Source organism: Physella acuta, unplaced genomic scaffold (assembly GCF_028476545.2).
Source record: "Physella acuta isolate Inbredline_101_S28 unplaced genomic scaffold, ASM2847654v3 ptg000714l, whole genome shotgun sequence".
Lineage (NCBI taxonomy): Eukaryota > Metazoa > Mollusca > Gastropoda > Physidae > Physella > Physella acuta.
In genome coordinates, this window is record NW_026732232.1 from 374,162 (window position 1) to 395,894 (window position 21,733).

At 33.6% G+C, this 21,733-nt stretch overlaps 2 protein-coding genes across 12 annotated transcripts in view; one reads left to right on the plus strand and one right to left on the minus strand.

Moving 5' to 3' along the window:
* Window positions 1-187: 187 nt before the first annotated feature.
* Window positions 188-13,546, minus strand: LOC131949793 (protein DENND6A). Of its 3 annotated transcripts, XM_059311747.1 has the most exons (21): window positions 13,381-13,546; window positions 12,435-12,473; window positions 12,171-12,213; window positions 11,637-11,746; window positions 11,348-11,428; window positions 11,059-11,164; window positions 10,893-10,972; window positions 10,081-10,143; window positions 8,980-9,035; window positions 8,780-8,840; window positions 8,465-8,526; window positions 7,958-8,053; window positions 7,772-7,866; window positions 7,138-7,206; window positions 5,995-6,059; window positions 5,795-5,884; window positions 5,598-5,651; window positions 4,308-4,417; window positions 4,094-4,196; window positions 3,828-3,902; window positions 188-3,729 (listed from the first exon to the last, which is right to left on the minus strand). In XM_059311747.1, the coding sequence occupies exons 1-21, from the start codon at window positions 13,537-13,539 to the stop codon at window positions 3,610-3,612; spliced, it is 1,737 nt and encodes a 578-aa protein (XP_059167730.1). In that variant the 5' UTR covers window positions 13,540-13,546; the 3' UTR covers window positions 188-3,609. The 3 variants fall into 3 exon arrangements, with proteins under 3 accessions (XP_059167730.1, XP_059167731.1, XP_059167732.1); XM_059311748.1 differs by lacking the exon at window positions 10,081-10,143; XM_059311749.1 differs by lacking the exon at window positions 7,138-7,206.
* Window positions 13,547-13,747: 201 nt separating this feature from the next.
* LOC131949769 (sarcolemmal membrane-associated protein) overlaps window positions 13,748-21,733 on the plus strand; it is a 52,840-nt gene continuing 44,854 nt past the window's right edge. For 7 of the 9 annotated variants that reach the window (XM_059311707.1, XM_059311714.1, XM_059311716.1 and 4 more), the window contains exons 1-2: window positions 13,754-13,809; window positions 16,785-17,003. In XM_059311707.1, coding sequence (XP_059167690.1) covers window positions 13,807-13,809; window positions 16,785-17,003 — 222 coding nt within the window. In that variant the 5' untranslated portion in view covers window positions 13,754-13,806. Of the gene's footprint in view, window positions 13,810-16,551; window positions 16,678-16,784; window positions 17,004-21,733 lie in introns of all 9 variants that reach the window. The other 2 variants (XM_059311709.1, XM_059311708.1) reach the window with 2 other exon arrangements.

A 21,733-nucleotide genomic window follows, 5' to 3' on the forward strand; every position in this document is an offset into this window, starting at 1 on the left:
GTTATTGTTTGCAGACTGTGACCAAAGGATCTATATTGTATTTGAGGTATGATGTAAGGAGCATAAAGTACAAAGAAACATACAAAATAAAGGGAACATAATAAAACATCTACCAACTCATTAAAGCATAAAGTAAACAAAAAAAAAAGTAAAACACTAGCAAGTACAAGTAGAAGAAAAATCCATATAATAATTTTTAATAGTTTTAAAATTGATATCAACATTGTTTTATTAAAACCAAAAATAATTGTATGTGTACAAAACTGATCAACATATGGCACATCACATTACACATACAACTTTGCTTATATGACACATACCCTATGGGTTCAGGGGTCATCCATACATTACATCACATACCTAGAGGAGAGGGTTGTGGTATAAGTATGGAACCAAGAAATGAGACAAAAACATTTTGTAACAAATAAGAATGGTGAAATCATGCTAATTTCACGAGAATACATGTATTTTAATGTTGTAACATAATTCTGGCGTTTTTGTTATGTGATGATGTGGGTGAGGGTAAATATTGGCTGACATACCATTTACGGACAACCATCCGGACAAATTTTTAAACTATGGAACAGATGTAATGAGGTTAGCACCTTCGAAAGTCATGCCTTAATGATTGCACTTTTACTTCAATAAAATAACATTGAAATTACAGGCTGTTTTATCTTTGGAAGTTTACTATGTCAAACCATATTTAAAAAAATAAAATTAGTCTAGTTTTGATAATTTACAAATTAATAAATTTTTTAAAAATATACAGACGTTGTAACTGTAAAACTATGAACAACCCCTCCCCCCCACCCCAGTTGTATCATCACCTCAACAGAAATCTAATAAGCTGTACCTACAGTAAAGTTAAAGTGCTCTATGCAGATAATAGCTTACTAGTCTAATCTATTATTTTATTAAATGGTAAATCACATGACTAGAAATAATATCAAACCAGAATACGCTGTATACATACAACATCATAGTTATATACACATTTATATTATTTAACAAGGAGCCCTATTCTTACAATAGTTATATATACAGTTAAAGGTAAAAATTTATTTTAAAAAATAGATTTATTAAGACTAAAAAAAAAAGCAATAGAGAATGTTTTATGTTAACTGTGCGAATATTCGTGATACAACAGTAGAAATGTCCTGAATGATTTGATTTCGTTTGTTTTTTTGTTTTAAGAATAGAAACAACAATGTTGTGAGAGGGTTAACTTAGGATTTGGACTATAAACAAATCTTAACTACTGTACAGTGTACTAAACTGGGACACTTCACTCATTAATTTAAATATAATTAATTAAAAGTAAACATTTTAAAGGTGAGATAATGAAACACTGCAGAAACGTTCTTTAACAGTTTAAGTAAATTTTGTGCATTAAAGAGAAACATGTAAAAAGAGGTAAGTAGTTAAAGCTGAAAGAACAAGCATAATACTATGTGGCTAAAAAAATCCAAGCTTACACTCATCACATCCTATACAAGATAGTAACAATATTTAATACAGGAGGGTGGCAACACAAAGTATCAATCAAGCTTATTCTCATCACATCCTACAAGAGAGGAACAATATTTAATACAGGAGGGTGGCAACACAAAGTACCAATCAAGCTTATTCTCATCACATCCTACAAGAGAGTAACAATATTTAATACAGGAGGGTGGCAACACAAAGTACCAATCAAGCTTATTCTCATCACATCCTACAAGAGAGGAACAATATTTAATACAGGAGGGTGGCAACACAAAGTACCAATCAAGCTTATTCTCATCACATCCTACAAGAGAGGAACAATATTCTATAAAGGCGGGTGGCAACACAAGATAATATACATAGTGACAGTTCTCAGCCAAAGGGAATTAGACAACAGACAAGTTCATTCAGATCTCTTTCATGATATGTTATGGAAAGGAATGATTTTTTTGCTTAGACTTACATGATTAGAGTATTAACTGTTTTTCCATTACCTCAAGATAACAGCTAATATAATATAAAAAAACAACCTCTGTTCCATCCAAAATTAATAACAACAAGATAATAACAAGCACTTGAAAAAAAATATTTTTATGGGACATTCACGTTAGTATCATCTTTATTCCCCTTAGACTAAGTCATGTTCTGTTAACTTAGATTACATCCAGCGCTTTTTCCCTAACAGAATTATATATTTTTAACTAATGGTTTGAACTGAGGTAGCCTGCTAAGCCTGAGTATGAACCTAGGTAGCATGTTGAGACAGCATTTCAACCTTGGTAGCATGTTGAGACAGCATTTCAACCTTGGTAGCATGTTGAGACAGCATTTCAACCTAGGTAGCATGTTGAGACAGCATTTCAACCTAGGTAGCATGTTGAGACAGCATTTCAACCTAGGTAGCATGCTGAAGATTTATTCTACAAATGCATAATCAAATGAGCAACAGAACAAAACTACATTTCCATAGGTGGCAAAGGTATTGTTTACGTGATACAGTACAAGGATAAAACTAAACTAGACTACAAAACAAAATATGTCATATTTTTCTTCTAAATTTTAATTACTTAAGCACTAAAACGGACCTGAGGGGAAGACCTTTGGTTACACTAATTAACTACAAGAAAGTAACACATGAATTTGTAGTATGGTGTCAAAAATATTTGAAGCATTAACTATACAAGAGACTAAATGTAAGTTTATAGGCAGATGACTCTATGTGTATGACTGGTCTTCCTTAATTATCAAAGTGAGTGCAATGACAGCTGCAATGAACTATGCCATTTAGTTTGTGAGCTGCACTGTAAGGTTTCTGTTTACTTACTGTAATTTACAATTTAAAACATAAAAACATCATTGTATAAATTCATTTTACAAATGACTGGCAATTAAAAACAAAATATATACATTGTCACAACATCACTAATGTGGGAGCAGGACATTACCAACTGTTCATTTAAAAATCCAGTAGGACATTACCTCACTGTTAATTACAAGTTGACACCAAACCTTATATTTAACATATCTCTAATCAAAAGGTAATGTTAGGGTTAGGAAATGTTTTGAGGGAATAAGATTACTCCACGTTACAAATTACCCTGTTTTGTGTTCTATAGAATTCTTGTGAAAGCACTTAATATAATTTATTTCAGGCAATTTATAGAATGTTGAGTTAACCTATAATGTGTGTAGTATAATATGTATTGTCAAGCTGTAGAATGTTGAGTTTCTCACTTAATCTATAAGTATTGTCAAGCTGTAGAGAAAAGTAGACAGGGAGGTAATGATCTGGCGGGGTGGGGTATGTGTCCCATACTCTACTTATGTACATATTAATGTTCTTTGTGGAAACACATTATTGACTTTGGTAAGTAAAACACTGAATCATCACCAGAAAATGAAATCATTTGAAGGAATAATAATAATGATTTTCACTGTATAGAAGTTCCACATTACTTTGTCTATAAATCCTTAGTTTATGAATGGACAGCTTTTATTTCACATGTGGCAAGAGCCTCAAATACCAGAAGCACCATTCCCAATACTGCAACACATCTCTTCAAACAAGACCTCCTTCCTATACGAAAGAAACATCCCTGAGTGCAGAAAGTGAGAGAACTGCTATGTTTTGATAACACTCTGCAAGTCATCAGGGAGAGTGGAGACAATATCCTCCAACTGTTTTTGTAGGCGAGACACACTCTCCTTGCCAACTATGCCATGGTTACGGTGGGCAAAAGTCTGAAACAAAATCAAAACAAAATTGTTAGGTTTGTTGTAAAGTTATAAATGTGCAACTCACATCAGTTTAAAAAGAAAAAAACTTGTGTTTGTAGTACCAGCTTTTCTTTAATCTTGAGGATCAAATCAACAATTTCTACTTCTTCTTTGTCCACAATCCACTCAGACAGGTTCTGAAAGTATTTGTAAACATTTTTTCTGTTTGACAACACTAAAGTATGTTTGAAGGTTTCCTATGTTGGTTTAATCATTGTTTAAAATTAGTGTCACATATCCATTTTTAAGAGTTTAGTCAATAAAAGAAAAAATGTAAGCCTTCCTTTTTAAAAGAAATATTTTAAATTTGCTTTGCTACAAAACTTACAGCATTACTTAAGGCTTCAAGATGTAGCAACTGCAACTTCTGGTTCATTTCTTTCTGTCTTTGATAATACCATCCTTCAAAGTTTGGTGATCGAAAGAAACGTCTGTAAAAAAAAAAGATTAGTAAAAAGATTTTGTTTTACTCCTGAAATAAAATTTGGCCAACCAAAGTTGGTTACTGTTAAGATTACATATTAAAAAAGAAACAATCTAACCTGTATAATGACTCCCAATCTCCTTTGATACCAGATGTCAACTGAGGTCCTGAATGTTCAACTGTTTCTAAAAACTTATCTGAGTCAAAAGGTCCTAGTCTAGGAGAGCCCTGATTACAAAGAATAGCCAAAATGAAGCGTTTTAAATCTTTTAATTAAGGATGGGTGCAGCACCAAGAGACTTTTTCCTTCCTAGTCAATCAAATATATTGAAACTTTACCCAACTTATAGGTCAAAGACATTTGTAAAAAAGGTAAAAAAACAAACTATACTTATTTGTGGTTGCCATGGATTTTTTTTTATCATTTTCAAAATGTTAAGGCTATATAGCCCCAAGTGCTCAATACACAGAAATGCAAGCTTTAAATGTAGGTCAAAAATAGTAAAATAGTAGCCTAAAACTTTCTAAATTGCATATTTTAGGAAAGCAATGCAAACAACTTTCAAAAAATTTTCACTCGGCTAAAATTTGCTCAAAGTTAGCATATTTTAGGCTACAAAATAAAAATTACAAAAGGTTTCATAAGAAATAAACATAGAAGTTAAGTGTAAAATTTTTATCTGAAGAATAATCAGGTAAAGTTTCATCAAGATTCAAACTAACTGAGGAGTAGCAATTTGAAGAGCAAAATTTATCTTTTTCAGAAAAAAAGGCAAACAAGATACAAAATAATCAAAACATTCATAATAACAGACATCACAATAAAATTATTTTAAAATAGAAAAAAAAAACATTTCTAGCAATAAATAATGTAATTTTATTTCCAGAAATGAGTATATTTTAAAAATTAGGTCAAAACTGAAATTCAACATAGGTCAACCGCAACAACTAAATCCGGTGCTGCACCCAGACTTAAGAGAAATTGTCTTGGAATATGATATGTCCCTTCTGAAAATCTAGCTAAGATTTTTAATTACGCTTTAAAATCTGTATAGGCCTACTTTCCTCTAAAGCCCAAAGCTAACAAAAATGATATTGTTTTCTTTCAAAGTTATTACTGATTTAATTTGCATCTCATAGAAACATGGAAGTATCTTTTATTTTCAACTTTTATATACAATTTTTTAGTATCTGGAATCATCAGAATTAAATAGCCATGTTATTTACAATGCGTAGAAACCACTTTGTCTCTTAGCATTTTTTTAAAAAACAACAAGTGTTTTCATTTTACCATAAAAAAATAATTTAAAGGTTTAAATACTAAATAAAAAGTCATGCCAATTAAACTTTCTTAGTTTAAATTAGTCATAAACCAAAACATGCTAGACAAGAATTAGTTTTACCAAACCTTGTGAGGTGAAATATTTCTTTGCAAAGGCATCAAACTTGCCATGTATCTCTCCTGTGAACATAAAGACAAAAGGTTTCAAAATATGTAGGGTGTGCTTGTGGAAACTGAACTATAAAAAAAAAAATACTAGCTTTAAAGTGGTCATATTTATGTACAATAAACTATTTTCATCACTTGAGTAAATCAGTACTTACCAGAGGAATCATAAAGCTTTGAGTAAGTTCGAGTAAGTGCCTCCTTAATATTGCATTCTGTGCTTCAACTGGTCGTTTTAGTTGAGCTCCCTGTAAAAAAGATTGAAGCTATCAATATATATTAAGCTGCCATCTTTTAACTATGGTTACTAGTAGTACTCACTCTCTGATGTCCAACATACTTAATTTTAAAAATTTACCTTCATCAACCTTTTTAGAATCATTTTGTCTTTGGTAAGAAATGCCTTGAATCGAGTATACACACCTGTGGAGGAACATAGTGTTGGGGTGAACACAAACACCAAATTATGGTCAAACAATTTTTCAAAGTCATATGAAATTCATTTAGGAATATTAAGATAACATTAAATAACTTTAACATTAAGTACTGTTATAAAAATTTGTTCTGAATTTAAAAAAATAAATTACAGATATTATATGGCAAAAAGTAAATATTAGAGCTGTTTATGTAAAGTTATTCTTATTAATATTTTTTCCAATCACTAGTTTGTGACAAGAATGCACTAAAGAAACCAAAATGTTTAAAAAACACAAAATTTAGTAATAATGCAAGACAAACTGCTGGGAAAAACATTAAAATTATCAAGAGGTAACATGATTTTTGGATCACCAAAAGTAAAATAAGAAAATCTAAATTTGAAATTAACAAAACAATGCAAACATTAAACAGTTAGTAACCATTGTAGTGAGAAATATAATAAGCTTGAAGTAATTAAACACTACAACCAAAGGAAATGTTATCATAACATGCAATTAGTTACATGAAAATAATGGTAGAGATAAAAAAAATAGTTAATTACAATTTTAAATTGTAGGTACAATAATTAATTTAATCCTAATTCAAAATTAAATAATGTTTAAAAGAGCGGACTATTAAGAATTTAACTTTAAAATCATTTGAGGTTTATGTAGTTAAAATGTAGTAACATGTTTTTATTGAACAGGTGAAAATTCTGTAACTTTAAAGTCAAGGTTATTGAAAGCATGGGAGATAAGCATGTTTCCCTCTTGTCATTGCCACTTGATATTTTCTCACTTATCTCCAATGCTTTGGGTTGGGTGACACACTATGTATTCTAATGATACTCAAGTAGGTAATACAGTGGTGGAAGGTACAACAGAGAATAACAGTTTGTAAAGGTATTATTACACATCCATTAGTAAACAGTCAAACTATCACAATCTACGGTCTGTAAAAAAATAACCACTGTGCTAGGATTAGCAAAACAGAAATGTGCAATGTCATATCTATTGCTTCAACAACAGCAGACTTGAGTGAGCAATGGTGACAGCACATGCACCATGGAGAGAAAGGGACAAACCTGGGTTTGAATCCAATGTCTTTAGTGCTGTTGCTTTCTTTACTTTGTTGGCAAGCTTAGGTGAGCTTCCTTTAAAATATTTCAATATCAAAACAAACTCTAGTGCAAGTGTGTAGGAAATTCTTACTTAAAAAGCTGGTTTCATTAGCACAGCTACAGCCATTAGATTTAGAAGAAAAGTACAAAAACATTGCAAATAAAAAAGGGCTAAAAATACTAAATGAAAAACAATTTTTATCATTTGCAAATTGGAGAAAAATAAGTGTCAGCAGTCCAATCAGAACATTTTTTAAAAATATTATATTCAAATAAAAGTGAATGAAACAATAGATTGCTGGTAGGAAAAATTTAAGAAGTATGTTTCATAAAAACAAACAAATATGACTACATTAAAGAATAATTTTTGTCAGCGATTATGTAAATTTATTACATTATCTTCTTGATGCATCTGAAACAGCTTTCCCTTTCATTTTTTAAATAAAACTTGGTGTAAAACCAAAGAGGAGTAACCCTAAACCACACCCAAGTTTTTAAAATACAATGGAAAGTTGCAATTTTCTGATGAAAATAAAATAAAACTGTATGGGTTACAATATCACCAAAAACAATGTAACAAAAGTTGTTCTTTGCCTACCTGCAGACCCCATTTCACCAATTCGAATAATGTGTGGCCAGTGTTGCAATGTTTTGGCAAAAAATGGATTGGTCACACCAAGGATGACAGGAGGCCTAAAGGAATATATAGTTTTTTTTTTTATATTTTTATCAAGAGGAGTTTTTACACCTTAAGTTATAAAGACTGTCTTTTAAGTGTACTTACGGTGCTTGAGTTCTTGTGGTATATTCTTTAAATTCACTGTCATGAATTGTAAAATAAGGCCTAAAGTCGCTGCAAAACTTGAGTGGTGCTATCATGCTAAAAAAAAAATTAAAATATTAAGAAGATTATTATTTGTAATTGTCCACATTATGTTATTTATTTTTTAAATTTAATTATTTAATTATAAGTAGCTAAATTAATACTAAAATTTTAAAAAATTCAAGTTGATCCAACAGCAAAACAAAAAATGTGGAAAGTAGAATAGGGAGTGGGCTCTTCTGTTAACTTGAAATGTTTTAGAATATCCTTTTCCTTATAAAAGTATACAAAGAAATTAAATATCACTTGTATAGGTAACTAAATAGTTTAGTTACAGTTTAACTGTTTAGTTATCTGTTTCTTTTATTAAGACTAACCCAAAAATTTACTATTAATTGTAAACCTCTAGACATGAAAATTTACATTAAAAAATTCCCAACAATTGCTATGAAAAATAAAAATCCTTACTTGACTAGAGCTTGGACTGTATTACAAGTAATAGTGGGCGAGGATGCCATGACAACAATTGGCTGTTTGATAAATAATTAGTTTTTTAGCTTGTCATATATTAATATTTAAATAAGTAATGCTATCAACTTCTGCTTTATCTGTTTCTGCAGCCACAACTCAAGACCCATACATCTTTACATTCCTCGACAATCTAAACTACCCATGACCTCACACAGCTCTCTATCATAAATGGGTTAGGTTACCAGTCAGAGATTTAACTGTAACAATCTTAAAAAAACAAATCTAAGACATGATGAGAAAAAAAATACACACCTCTCCTATCAATACAAGTTCCCAGAGAAGCTGCACATGTGGTAAAATACTAAGTACTGAGCTGCAGACAAAACAATTTCTGTACTTAGGAAATAAGTGCAAGTATCTACATGTAATGATGGAACAATGTTAAAATTATGTAGCTGTTTATTGAATGTTCCTTTATTTTTCTAAGCAATGTTTTATGCCTTAATATTTACCTGTATATATCAACTTCATGAAGTGAGGGTAAGATGGTGTGGGCTGGAATGGTATGCTGAGAAGGTTTTGAAATAGAAACTATAGAAAATTGGGCATTGCAAATACAATGATTAAAATGAGCACATTTTACAATAATTACAATATGGCTCTCAATATATTGCATAATTTCTACCAGTTTTTAAAAAACAATATGCTCCCAATCATTTTCTCTTTTATTTAGTAACAAATGCAGATAGCAACTACAGTATCTAAATAACCACAGTTTACAACAGATTGTAGTTTACACACAGGATTTAATTAGCTATAAGACTAAGCTAAAGTGAACCAAAACAATTATCAATTTTATTTGTTAAGTAATTTTAATATCAGAGGCTTTAAAACTAAAATTAAATGTGTGTTACTTTGAATCTCTGTTTAAATTTATTTATGAACTTGAAGATGCACATATAAAGTGCTCATTAAGTAAAATATGTTCCATTAAAAATTCTAAAAACTGACTCTGATGTTTCAATGAAAAGTTAGAAAGCAAAGAGCAATAGTTATTACATAGTGCCTTTTTAAAAAACTAAAGAATTTGATATTTAACTAAATAAAAACAAAGTCTTGCAGTCATGCTTTAAAATACATACAAAATAAACCAATACCCAATATAAAACATAATGACCAAAAGAAAACATAAGAGCTGCACCTTTTGTCTGCATTTATTTCCTTATATTGCTCAGTAATAGACTACACTATTTGCCCTTTTATCAACTACACCTAGGAAATTATCTAGCCTACAGCATATTACCATTTGCCTGTTCTTGATAAAAAGATATTTTGTCTAGCCTACACTATATTACTACTTGCGCTGTTATAGACTAAACTTAGTAAATCTGTCTAGCCTCAAGTATTACTACTTGCATTTTAAACAACTACACCTAGGAAATATATAGCCTACAGCATATTACCATTTGACCTGTTCTCAATAAAACATATTAAATTTGCCTAGCCAATATTTTCTTCCAAATGCCCTCTTCTAGATAATATTTTGTAAACTGTGTAGCTGATATTTCCCTAAAGATTATACCAAGCATATTGTCTAGTCTTTATTTCCTTACCATTTGCCCTGTTCTAGGCTGAGTTACACCTATTAACTTGTCCAACCTACATGGAACACGAACCTGATTCGCCAAAATAAATATGCAAACAAAACAATAATGATAAAAATAATAAACGTCAAGCCCAGTGATGATCATATAAATAAACATGATAGTGATTGTTACTTGTCAGCTTTAGGGTAAATTTGTATATAAAGCGTCAATAGTTTAAGCAGATCACTACATTTAAATTAAAAATGGGGATCACATGTCTTTGATAACTTCTAAATGACAATATTTTCAATGCAGTAACAATCACTAAGAAATGCTAAAACTGCCTTTTCAAAGGGTAAAAAAAAAACTTTGAAAAAAAAAAAAACCAAAAGTAAAAAGACACAAGCTCAAAACAAAGTAAGTCTCCAGCGGCTACTCACTTTAAAAAATGTTTACAATCTGATTGAGAAATAGTCAGACATAATGTTACAACCTTAGATTTTAAGATTACAGAGTGTTGTTTTTTTAAATACTCATGAAAACTGAACATTGGTGTTTAAAAACATCAGTGACATTTTAATTTACATTAATACTAGCACATTGTTTGGAAAAATTGTCTCATATATTTGCTTGAAGAGTAAAAATTAAAAGTTTTAAATTATAACCAAGCACTTTTGAAACTGCTAATATAAATGTTCAAATGAAAGACTGAAGCAGAGAAACCAGAAGAAAAGATGTTTACACCCTGGGTAAGGATGGGGTACTTCAAAAACCAAAATCAAAACATTGTAACGCCATGTAAAGAAACAAATAAGGAAGCATGTGGCAATTCAGCATACCTGCAATACAGTACCCATAATTGGCAGATTTAGAGTGTCTCCTGGTACAGGCATTGGCCATTGATCAATATCATGACAAGCTAAAAAAAAGATTGATCTGGTTATAAGAATATATAACTTTAGTTCTGTAGGGTAAAAGTTAACATTTTGTATGGAAATAACTTGCCTGCTTCAAGACTAGGTTCACCATTATCAAAGTATTCAGGGGCAACAATACTGATGACTTGGTTAAATAAGGCAACAAAAGGTAGCTTAGTGACAAGTACTACAGACTGTGGATGTAGAGAAAAAACATTCAACTCTATACAATGTCTTTTGAACTGGAAAAATAAATACATAACATGTTATTACATAACAACATATTTTAAAAAATACAATAGTATAAAAATTGCATATAATCAAAACACATCTCTTAGAAAAATGTATATAATTTTAAAAAAAAGATAACTGTTTACCTTTTGAAAGTAGCCTCTTCGTATAGACCTGTCTTTTGTCTGTCTAAAATATACAAAACCATAATAGTGTGCATCATCTAGCTGTGAAAAAAAATCTCCATTAAATTACTGTATAACAGTAAGATTTTTTTTTTAAAAAGGTCTAGTACTTAATAAGCAGATTGGAAACAATGAGCATGGGAAAACTAAAAGTGGTACAAAACTACAACTATATAATCGTTAGCTCTTTATTGTATCTATTTTAATATTTTTTAATGTCCAGCCAATGGTAGAGTAAGAAAAAACCTGCCTGCAGAGCAACAGGACAATCTCTGTTGTATTGACTGTGGGCACGGACTAGAGGTTTTCTACCAGGGCATTGACGAATGCGAAAGTGGAACTGAGTGTCACCCATACAGCCTGATTTTTAACAAAAGAAAAATGTCAGGGGTTTTCTCTATGTTGGCATTGCTTATATTTTTTTCAGGTCACCTTATGTTCAATCAGCGAAATAGGCATCTGTTAATGGAAGTCTGTAGTTTGTTATTAGCACAACTGATAAAACAGATTAAATTGTGAATATCAATGACAGAAATGCATATCTATGACAGAACTTTATGGACTTTCTAGTACCAATTATCTGAATCACTAAGACATACCAATTTGCACAGCAAAAACAAGAATAATTAGTAATTATCCAAACTGTTGGTTCACAACGCCTATAACATTGACAGATAAATCTTCAGTATAGGCATAATTTTTTTTAAATTATTTAGTTATATAAAATTGAAGAGAGAACATTACAAATAAAAAGACAAAATACTAATGAGTAAATTATCATTACCTGAATTAGAGTCTGGAAATGAAAGATAGCAGATATTCATTTTCTGATGATTAAAAAATGGTGTTTTTAGTTAAAATATATAGGCATGATTATTTTTAAGAAAATCAACTTCAGATAATTATTCTTATAGTTTCAGCAATTTTAAACTACAAAAATTTACAGATAAATTTGATAGCCTAAATAAATAAATGTATGTTCCAAATAAATAGCATAGATCCTGGATACAAAGAAAGACTTGTCAAAATTCGATCAACAAGTTTTTACCTCTTTATCCGTTAATTTAACATGGCCTGGATAGATAAGCTGCAAAAAATAAAAATAAATAAATTTGTTACTTGGGACTACAGAAGTAAAAAAAAAAAGTTTCCAATCAAACTTAGATCTACCTGATTTAGTTATTATTCTTCAATAAGTGTTGTGAGTAGTCTTAGCTAAGCTAATGCCACTGACGACAAAATCAGACAAATTGCCTTTTCCCTCTACCCCTTGCATGTTCAATACTATTTTTTTTCATGCTTTCATTGTGTTTGTTTATATTTACATGTTATACATCATTTATTCTTAATTGAATATCCTTTTAAACAGTATAGGCCTAAGTTTGACTTCTGTATTATTTCAGACGTTGAAGAAATGTCTGATTGAATCACATAGTATACATTCCACAAAAATGTGCCGATTAGGGGGAGGCTTTTCACATTTTTAAAAGGGGGGTTGTTACTGTTACACTGAGTCTATAGACTCTTCAAGTTTTCATACTAGAATGGTGAAACTTGGTAGAAGAATAGATTAAACGAGCCGACCCGCGGCATATCAAACAACGCTATTTAGTTGTTTTATTTTCTACTTTTTAGTGATTCATAATTTGTGAATTCGACAGTACCACTGCTGTCACTGAAAATATTTGCTTTAAAACACTAGTATAACTAGTAGATCTCTAGACATATGTCGTTACCTAACGGTTAAGGACCATAGTATTTGTAACTGTCTTTAAATGTGAGGTAACGAACACTACTGTATCTGTTTTATTACAGAGTGTACTGTAGAGTGTAGTGAGTGAAAGTGTGTACTAGATCTAGATTTTAGATTCTACTTCTTAAAGTTAAGTTCTTAGGTTAGGGCTTTTGCCAGGCTATGAATTTATGAAATTATGATGTGAATGGTGAATGTCAATGTGATTTGTGACACTAGAAATTTTTTTTTATAATAAAACCTCCATAGCTTGACCAAGTTCCAAATCAAATGTAACAACACATGCACAATGAATCCAGTTGTAAAATCTGTCCCATGGGAGAATTGCAATAGTTTTGCCCATAAGATCATCTTCATTCAGTTGAGGGCTTTCAACAGATTCTGAATGTTTGGTATCCATATTTCTTCGCACTAAAAATAGAATAAGGTTACTCTCTACTCTTCTCTCTGATTTTACATTTTGCTTTATGTGAAGTTAGATCGAAGATACAATAAGTTTTTTTTTAATGGAAAAAACATGGTCTAAATTTATTGTGCTCCTTCATAGATATTATGAAAATAAAATACGAATTGTGAAATCACAAGAATAATATTTTATTAAAGGCTATACGATATTCAACAAGATGGCCGTCTCGTAGAGGAAGAAAATAATGTAGGGCAACATAAAATGGTAAGTTACCACTTGGGCTACTGAATTTCAGCATTATTCAAATAGATTGTGCCATAGATGTACGTTGTATTTAGAATCTAGATCTATTACATTTTAAGAGCTTGTACATACAAGTAGACTTTAATAACCATGACATAGACTCTAGATTCTAGATCTAGATCCAAAATAAAAATATTCAGGGTATTTTTCTAATAATTTTATAACTTCCACTGTTTTTGACTGTTTAGTTTAGTTATTTAGATTCTAGATCTAGATCTAGATCTAGAATCTAGATTCTAGTACAGTAGTTTTAACTTTACAAATGTCAAATTCAAATAGTCAAATACTAGATCTAGTAAAAAATAGGCTAAAATAAATATGAAATAGATCTTTGTCTATGACTGCTTTTTCTTTCTTACTTGACAGTTTTTACTTCATTTTTAAGTTCATTTGACTCAAATTTACACTGATAGAGTATAGAGCTAGACCTAGATCTAGATCTAGATCTATTTGTTGAGTATTATTCCTAATACTGTTGTCAGTTACAGTACTCAATTACTATTTTTTAAATTTGTTTTGAGAACTTAAGCCTACTGGTGCACTTAGAATGTTCAAAGCGTAATTTTATTATAGGGCCTATAGTCCTATAGCCAAGGCGTCTTGCCACCCCTTATCATTTCCCCAGAGTCATAGGAGTCATACCATCACTTGGCATTCAAAATAACACTGGTCACTATGCACTCACGTGTTTCACACCCAATAATTGACCGCTATAGATCTTCTCATTGTCTCTAGTATAACAATCGTGTTATGCGCAGCTCGAGCTTATATATAGCGACTTCAAAATATCACTGGTGACTATGCACTCACGTGTTTCACACCCTTCTTTCTTCTTTTTTCTTCTTCGTTCTTAATTTTTAGTGTTGGGAGGGATCGAGCCTTATCTGCCAGAGGGTTTGAACTCGAGACTTTTTTTTCGAATTTATCAACCATGAGCTTTGCTGACTCGACCATGCTTCCATCACAATTAAGGATTACATGTCAACTGGTTATGCGCCATTGAGGCCATTCACTCCGATTTCAGCCTGCTTTTCTTTTTGGATTTGCTTCCATAGCCTTTGTCCAACCAAGAACAAACTACAAGGCAGCAGTTGTTTCACACCTAATAATTGACCGCTATAGATCTTCTCATTGTCTCTAGTATAACAATCGTGTTATGCGCAGCTCGAGCTTATATATGGCGACTTCAAAATATCACTGGTCACTATGGACTCACGTGTTTCACACCCAATAATTGACCGCTATAGATCTTCTCATTGTCTCTAGTATAACAATCGTGTTATGCGCAGCTCGAGCTTATGTATGGCTACTTGGTACTCCTGACACATATCACACCTGACAACTGACCACTTCTGAAGAGATGTAAAACTAAATACTCTCACTTGAAATCTAGATCTAGACTACACTAGAATAGTAGTATAATAGTAAAATTATACTTTAGTTTATTATTAGATTTAGACTTATAAGAATCTAGGGCTATGGCCAATAATATTCAGGTGAAGTAATTTCATAGGGACATTGACTGATATGAACACTATGAAAATACAAAAGAACCAATCAGATTCTGTCAGGAAAACTGTAACTTAAAATTACTGAATTTTGGCTACTTGATTTGATTGTAAATTTATAATTTAGATTTAAGAATGTAAGAACAATAAATGAGAATTTTTAAAAACTGATCAGTTTAAATGCTTAGGCTTAGATTTTATTGTTTTATAGTTGTGATTATCATGCCTAGTGCAAAATTTGTTTTATCAATTAATATTTGCCAGTAGACAGGAGAAAGACCTCTTATTTCTACCCCCTTCCATTGTCAAAAATAGTCAGACATTCCAACCTAAAATGATGTGAAACCTTGGCCTAGCACTTCTCAACACCCCCCCCCCCCTCTAGGATAGTGATGTTGCTTATGGGTGATTCATAAACTTGATTCACTTTTGCACCATATAATTTTAGATAACTATTGGTGTAGTAATTAATTTGACCTGATTTCTTTGATCAGTACCTACAATTTAATCTGACCTAGCTGACAGCTGACTATGTGTTTGATAATTTAGCTACAATTTATAACATTAATTCAAAATTTTCATTGTAATACATTAGTAGTTCATTTCTTGCTAAAACTGCATATACTTATAGTTATAGACTGAATGTAAGCTCTTGCTTGAATCTCTGTGATAAGGAGGGGAATAGCATTATATTATTTAAAATAAGTAACATCTAATGATGAAATAAGTTAGTAACCGCATTGAAATTGTATCTATATTTTTATTTTATAGTGCTACAACACACTCAGGGGCTAAGGTGCTCTTCTATGATTTTTCTCACAATTTTAAAATTGTTTTCATAATCTAGAGCAGTGGTTTCTTCTCAAACTTTGCGCCCCCCCCCCCCACCCCCCTAATTTATCTGCTTTGTTTTCTACTCCTACAAATTATGAAGTAAAAAATTACAAATAATTTAATGTTAATATTTGTCTGACTAGAAATCTCAACTGACATGTTTATTTTAAACTGAGTTTTTATTGAGATTAAAATCTCAATGTTGGTGCGTTGTTGCATTCAACTGAACAAACTTCATATTCATTGAAACTTTTTTTACAGCTGAACACAAAGCTGAAAACCACTGATCTAGACACATACATGTTCATTTTAAGTAAAGATAGAGACACTGATGAAAGAATATTTTCCCCTAATTTTTAAGAGCAGGTTAGGATCAACCTTGACTAATTAGAATCTGGGTGTTATGTTATGCTAATGATTGAAACAGAATGAATGAACACCAATGAGCTGAAATTGTGCAGTTGTTTGTTAAACAGTTTGATGTGAGGTACGCCACATTCTTTACTTGTGCATTTCATTGTCTGAGTGTTCTTGATTTTCAGTAAATATTCCAGCATGAAAAAGGGCAATACTAATTACCTAAACTTTCTGCAGGTGGAAGGGGAGGAAAAAATTCGTCCAACTATGTCGGCACTGGCAATTTTGTCATGTCGTCCAAACTCACATCCATTCCAAGAGAGGCAGATCTCTCTGCATGAGGCAGTTAAAATTGGTCGTTCTGTAGCAAGGGCTCGGCCATCTGCCAATAATGGAATCTTTGACTGCAAGGTTCTGTCACGGCATCATGCCATGCTTTGGTATGAGACTGGCAAGGTATGTATGCTCAAACTTGGTGTGAAATTACTTAAATACAATGAAAATACACTGTTTCAATGTTCTGCTGGATGAGACATGTTGCTTGTTCTGCTGGCATTGATTGAGAAAACATAATGATTTCTGCCTAAAATTAGCTTCAAATGAAAAATTAGATTACTACTAAAAAAATTGAGTAAGTTACATCTCTGGTAGCGAATGAAAATAATATGATGGGCTTCAACTAAGGCACCCAAAGCTGTTTAGAATGTGGGAAAGGAATGGGATTGAATACAGAAGATAAAAGCATCTTACCTTTACTCTTGGACTAACCACATACTACAGAAGAGTAGCTTTAGTGCAGTATTATGACAACATGTTGAGATGCTTGTACTGTGAGTGGAGCCTGGAATTACTGAGCTAACAGCTTATAGGCTTGCAGTGAATACCAATAAAGTATGGGTAACAACACACACACACACCCACACCCATCTTCATGCTCTATGAAGGCTGTCAAAAATTCCCAGGAATTTGATAGCTTCAATTATTAATTAAACTTTTAAAAGGTTGGTGCTCTAGTAACATTGTTTTGATCAATTTTTGTATAACATTGGTTTTTAAATTAAATCTGCTCTGTTCTGTAAAACCTGCGTTGTATTTAAGGGAAAAGTAGATTCAAAAAGGTTAAATTAGCACCAGTGCAAAACTTAGTGTCAGGTTATAGTATGGGATAGGTTTGGGCCTACCAACTTTAACAAAAGTATATTTGAAGCTAGGAAGTATGTCTAATGTAGGTGAATATGTGTGCATGCATTCCCTACTATCTAGAGCAGGGGTGTGGTAGCGGATTTTTTGTTGTTTAAAATGATTGTATTAAATACTTCATTTTTTAAAATAAAACTAGAAATCAAGTTTTAAAAATTATAATTTCTGTTTACTAGACCATATCCTCTCCCTGACCTTCATTTGTTACAAAACTACCAAAAAGTCTAAAATATCTTTGTGCTGTACGTGAGTAGGAGGGGGGGGGGTGCAGTTTTAGTGTGCTCTTTTGTGGACATGTGCTGTTCTGCAATGTTTTGTTCTGTTTGGTTGAAAAATAAAAACTAGTCTACATTTCAATTTGTAGACATACTGTTTTGCTCTATCTATCTATATATATAATTCTCTTCTTGGAGCGCTAGAAAACACCAAGCTGTAAGCGCGCTCCCAACCACCCCACCCCTACATGGTCTGGTGAGCTGTGGTTCACGCTAAATGTTTACAATCGTAGAGCCGGGTTTAGTGACGGCTATTACACAGTATTAGGGGCAGATAATTTAGTTTAAAACGATTTTAAACTTATGGGAGGTAACTAAGAGGAGGCTACTTTCACGGAAGGGGCGGGGGGGGGGGGGTGTAGGGTAGTAGGGGTTGGGGGAAAGGAGGGTGGGGGTAGTATAGTCCTTAACAACCTACTGATAGTGTTGTAAAGCAAATATTTTCAGTGGCAGCATTGGTACTGTCGAATTCACAAATTATGAATGACTGAAAAGTAGAAAGTAAAACAACTAAATAGCGGCGTATGATATGCCGCGGGTCGGCTCGTATTTTATAAAATTCATCAAAAGAAAGTGTATTCATCTTGTACAAATTTAAAATTCGGTTATTGCCTGCTTTCTGTTTAATTTCTATAAGAATGTTTGAGAAAAAAAAAACAAGTAAGAAATGTAGCGCTTAAGCTTGAAAGGATGGATCAAGCGATATTGATAGGGTCCGTGTATTAGGGAGGGGACACACTACAAGAGGTCCTTTTGTAGTGAGAGGTACTGACTGTAGGCCATTTCTGCAGGTCCTTCCTTTGTGGTTGTATAATACATACTAATATCTTTCTAGCATTATACATAACTGTTAAGTACAGACGCTTGTATACTAGTCTAAAAATACGTATGGGGCTCAAGCACGTGAAATAAAAGTCCGCCCCAAATGTTGGTTTAAAATGACAACAGTTCGGCCTACTGGATGCTCTCTGCCATCTCTAGCTGTTGACTGCTTGGGTGTCGGAATGTGAAGCTCGTCTCTTACTTAACACGTATTTTAATATCAGCAACAATAGTTTTTGTATTTCTGGAATACAATAGTGTCCTCTTTATTGCTAGGCTAGTCAATTTTTTCCCGTCGGTTTTTTGAGGAGGTGGAATGCACATATACAGCTTAATCCCGCTGATATGCTGGTCTGGTTGTACACTGCCGTGTAGCAAATAGAAGCGTTTGTTTACTACAGGATTCTCCATACACTCGTCGTTTTGCTGTCACCCCAGTAGGACGGCTGGTCACTTCACTCAAATTGTTTCTTGACAGAGCCGATGTGTCTTGTGTTAGATCTAAACACCCGTGTGTCTGGCATCTGTTGCTGACAGAGCCGATGTGTCTTTTGTTAGATCTAAACACCAGTGTGTCTGACATCTGTTGTTGACAGAGCCGATGTGTCTTGTGTTAGATCTAAACACCCGTGTGTCTGTAATGGCATCTGTTGTTGACAGAGCCGATGTGTCTTGTGTTAGATCTAAACACCCGTGTGTCTGTAATGGCATCTGTTGTTGACAGAGCCGATGTGTCTTGTGTTAGATCTAAACACCCGTGTGTCTGACATCTGTTGTTGATAGAGCCGATGTGTCTTGTGTTAGATCTAAACACCCGTGTGTCTGTAATGGCATCTGTTGCTGACAGTGGCGATGTGCCTTGTGTTAGATCTAAACACCCGTGTGTCTGACATCTGTTGTTGACAGAGCCGATGTGCCTTGTGTTAGATCTAAACACCCGTGTGTCTGACATCTGTTGCTGACAGAGCCGATGTGTCTTGTGTTAGATCTAAACACCCGTGTGTCTGACATCTGTTGTTGACAGAGCCGATGTGTCTTGTGTTAGATCTAAACACCCGTGTGTCTGTAATGGCATCTGTTGTTGACAGAGCCGATGTGTCTTGTGTTAGATCTAAACACCCGTGTGTCTGTAATGGCATCTGTTGTTGACAGAGCCGATGTGTCTTGTGTTAGATCTAAACACCCGTGTGTCTGTAATGGCATCTGTTGTTGACAGAGCCGATGTGTCTTGTGTTAGATCTAAACACCCGTGTGTCTGTAATGGCACCTGTTGTTGACAGAGCCGATGTGTCTTGTGTTAGATCTAAACACCCGTGTGTCGATGTGTCTTGTGTTAGATCTAAACACCCGTGTGTCTGTAATGGCATCTGTTGCTGACAGAGCCGATGTGTCTTGTGTTAGGTCTAAACACCCGTGTGTCTGACATCTGTTGCTGACAGAGCCGATGTGTCTTGTGTTAGATCTAAACACCCGTGTGTCTGACATCTGTTGCTGACAGAGGCGATGTGTCTTGTGTTAGATCTAAACACCCGTGTGTCTGTAATGACATCTGTTGCTGACAGAGGCGATGTGTCTTTTGTTAGATCTAAACACCCGTGTGTCTGTAATGGCATCTGTTGTTGACAGAGCCGATGTGTCTTTTGTTAGATCTAAACACCCGTGTGTCGATGTGTCTTTTGTTAGATCTAAACACCCGTGTGTCTGTAATGACATCTGTTGTTGACAGAGCCGATGTGTCTTTTGTTAGATCTAAACACCCGTGTGTCTGTAATGGCATCTGTTGCTGACAGAGCCGATGTGTCTTGTGTTAGATCTAAACACCCGTGTGTCTGTAATGGCATCTGTTGCTGACAGAGCCGATGTGTCTTGTGTTAGATCTAAACACCCGTGTGTCTGTAATGGCATCTGTTGCTGACAGAGCCGATGTGTCTTTTGTTAGATCTAAACACCCGAGTGTCTGAAATGACATCTGTTGCTGACAGAGCCGATGTGTCTTGTGTTAGATCTAAACACCCGTGTGTCTGTAATGGCATCTGTTGTTGATAGAGCCGATGTGTCTTGTGTTAGATCTAAACACCCGTGTGTCTGACATCTGTTGTTGATAGAGCCGATGTGTCTTGTGTTAGATCTAAACACCCGTGTGTCTGACATCTGTTGTTGACAGAGCCGATGTGTCTTGTGTTAGATCTAAACACCCGTGTGTCGATGTGTCTTGTGTTAGATCTAAACACTCGTGTGTCTGTAATGACATCTGTTGTTGACAGAGCCGATGTGTCTTGTGTTAGATCTAAACACCCGTGTGTCTGTAATGGCATCTGTTGTTGACAGAGCCGATGTGTCTTGTGTTAGATCTAAACACCCGTGTGTCGATGTGTCTTGTGTTAGATCTAAACACTCGTGTGTCTGTAATGACATCTGTTGTTGACAGAGCCGATGTGTCTTTTGTTAGATCTAAACACCCGTGTGTCTGACATCTGTTGTTGACAGAGCCGATGTGTCTTTTGTTAGATCTAAACTCCCGTGTGTCTGTAATGACATCTGTTGTTGATAGAGCCGATGTGTCTTGTGTTAGATCTAAACACCCGTGTGTCTGACATCTGTTGTTGACAGAGCCGATGTGTCTTTTGTTAGATCTAAACACCCGTGTGTCTGACATCTGTTGTTGACAGAGCCGATGTGTCTTGTGTTAGATCTAAACACCCGTGTGTCTAACATCTGTTGTTGACAGAGCCGATGTGTCTTGTGTTAGATATAAACACCCGTGTGTCTGTAATGGCATCTGTTGCTGACAGAGCCGATGTGTCTTGTGTTAGATCTAAACACCCGTGTGTCTGTAATGGCATCTGTTGCTGACAGAGCCGATGTGTCTTGTGTTAGATCTAAACACCC

What these genes read in the sequence shown, in the direction of transcription:
- LOC131949793 (XM_059311747.1), bottom strand. Translation starts at nt 13,539, where the DNA reads ATGGATACCAAACATTCAGAATCTGTTGAAAGCCCTCAACTGAATGAA. An exon ending in TTATGGGTACTGTATTGCAG is followed by an intron (nt 10,144 to 10,892) that starts GTATGCTGAATT and finishes TTGGCGAATCAG; the next exon opens with GTTCGTGTTCCATGTAGGTT. An exon ending in AAAGCTTTATGATTCCTCTG is followed by an intron (nt 5,652 to 5,794) that starts GTAAGTACTGAT and finishes TTATGTTCACAG; the next exon opens with GAGAGATACATGGCAAGTTT.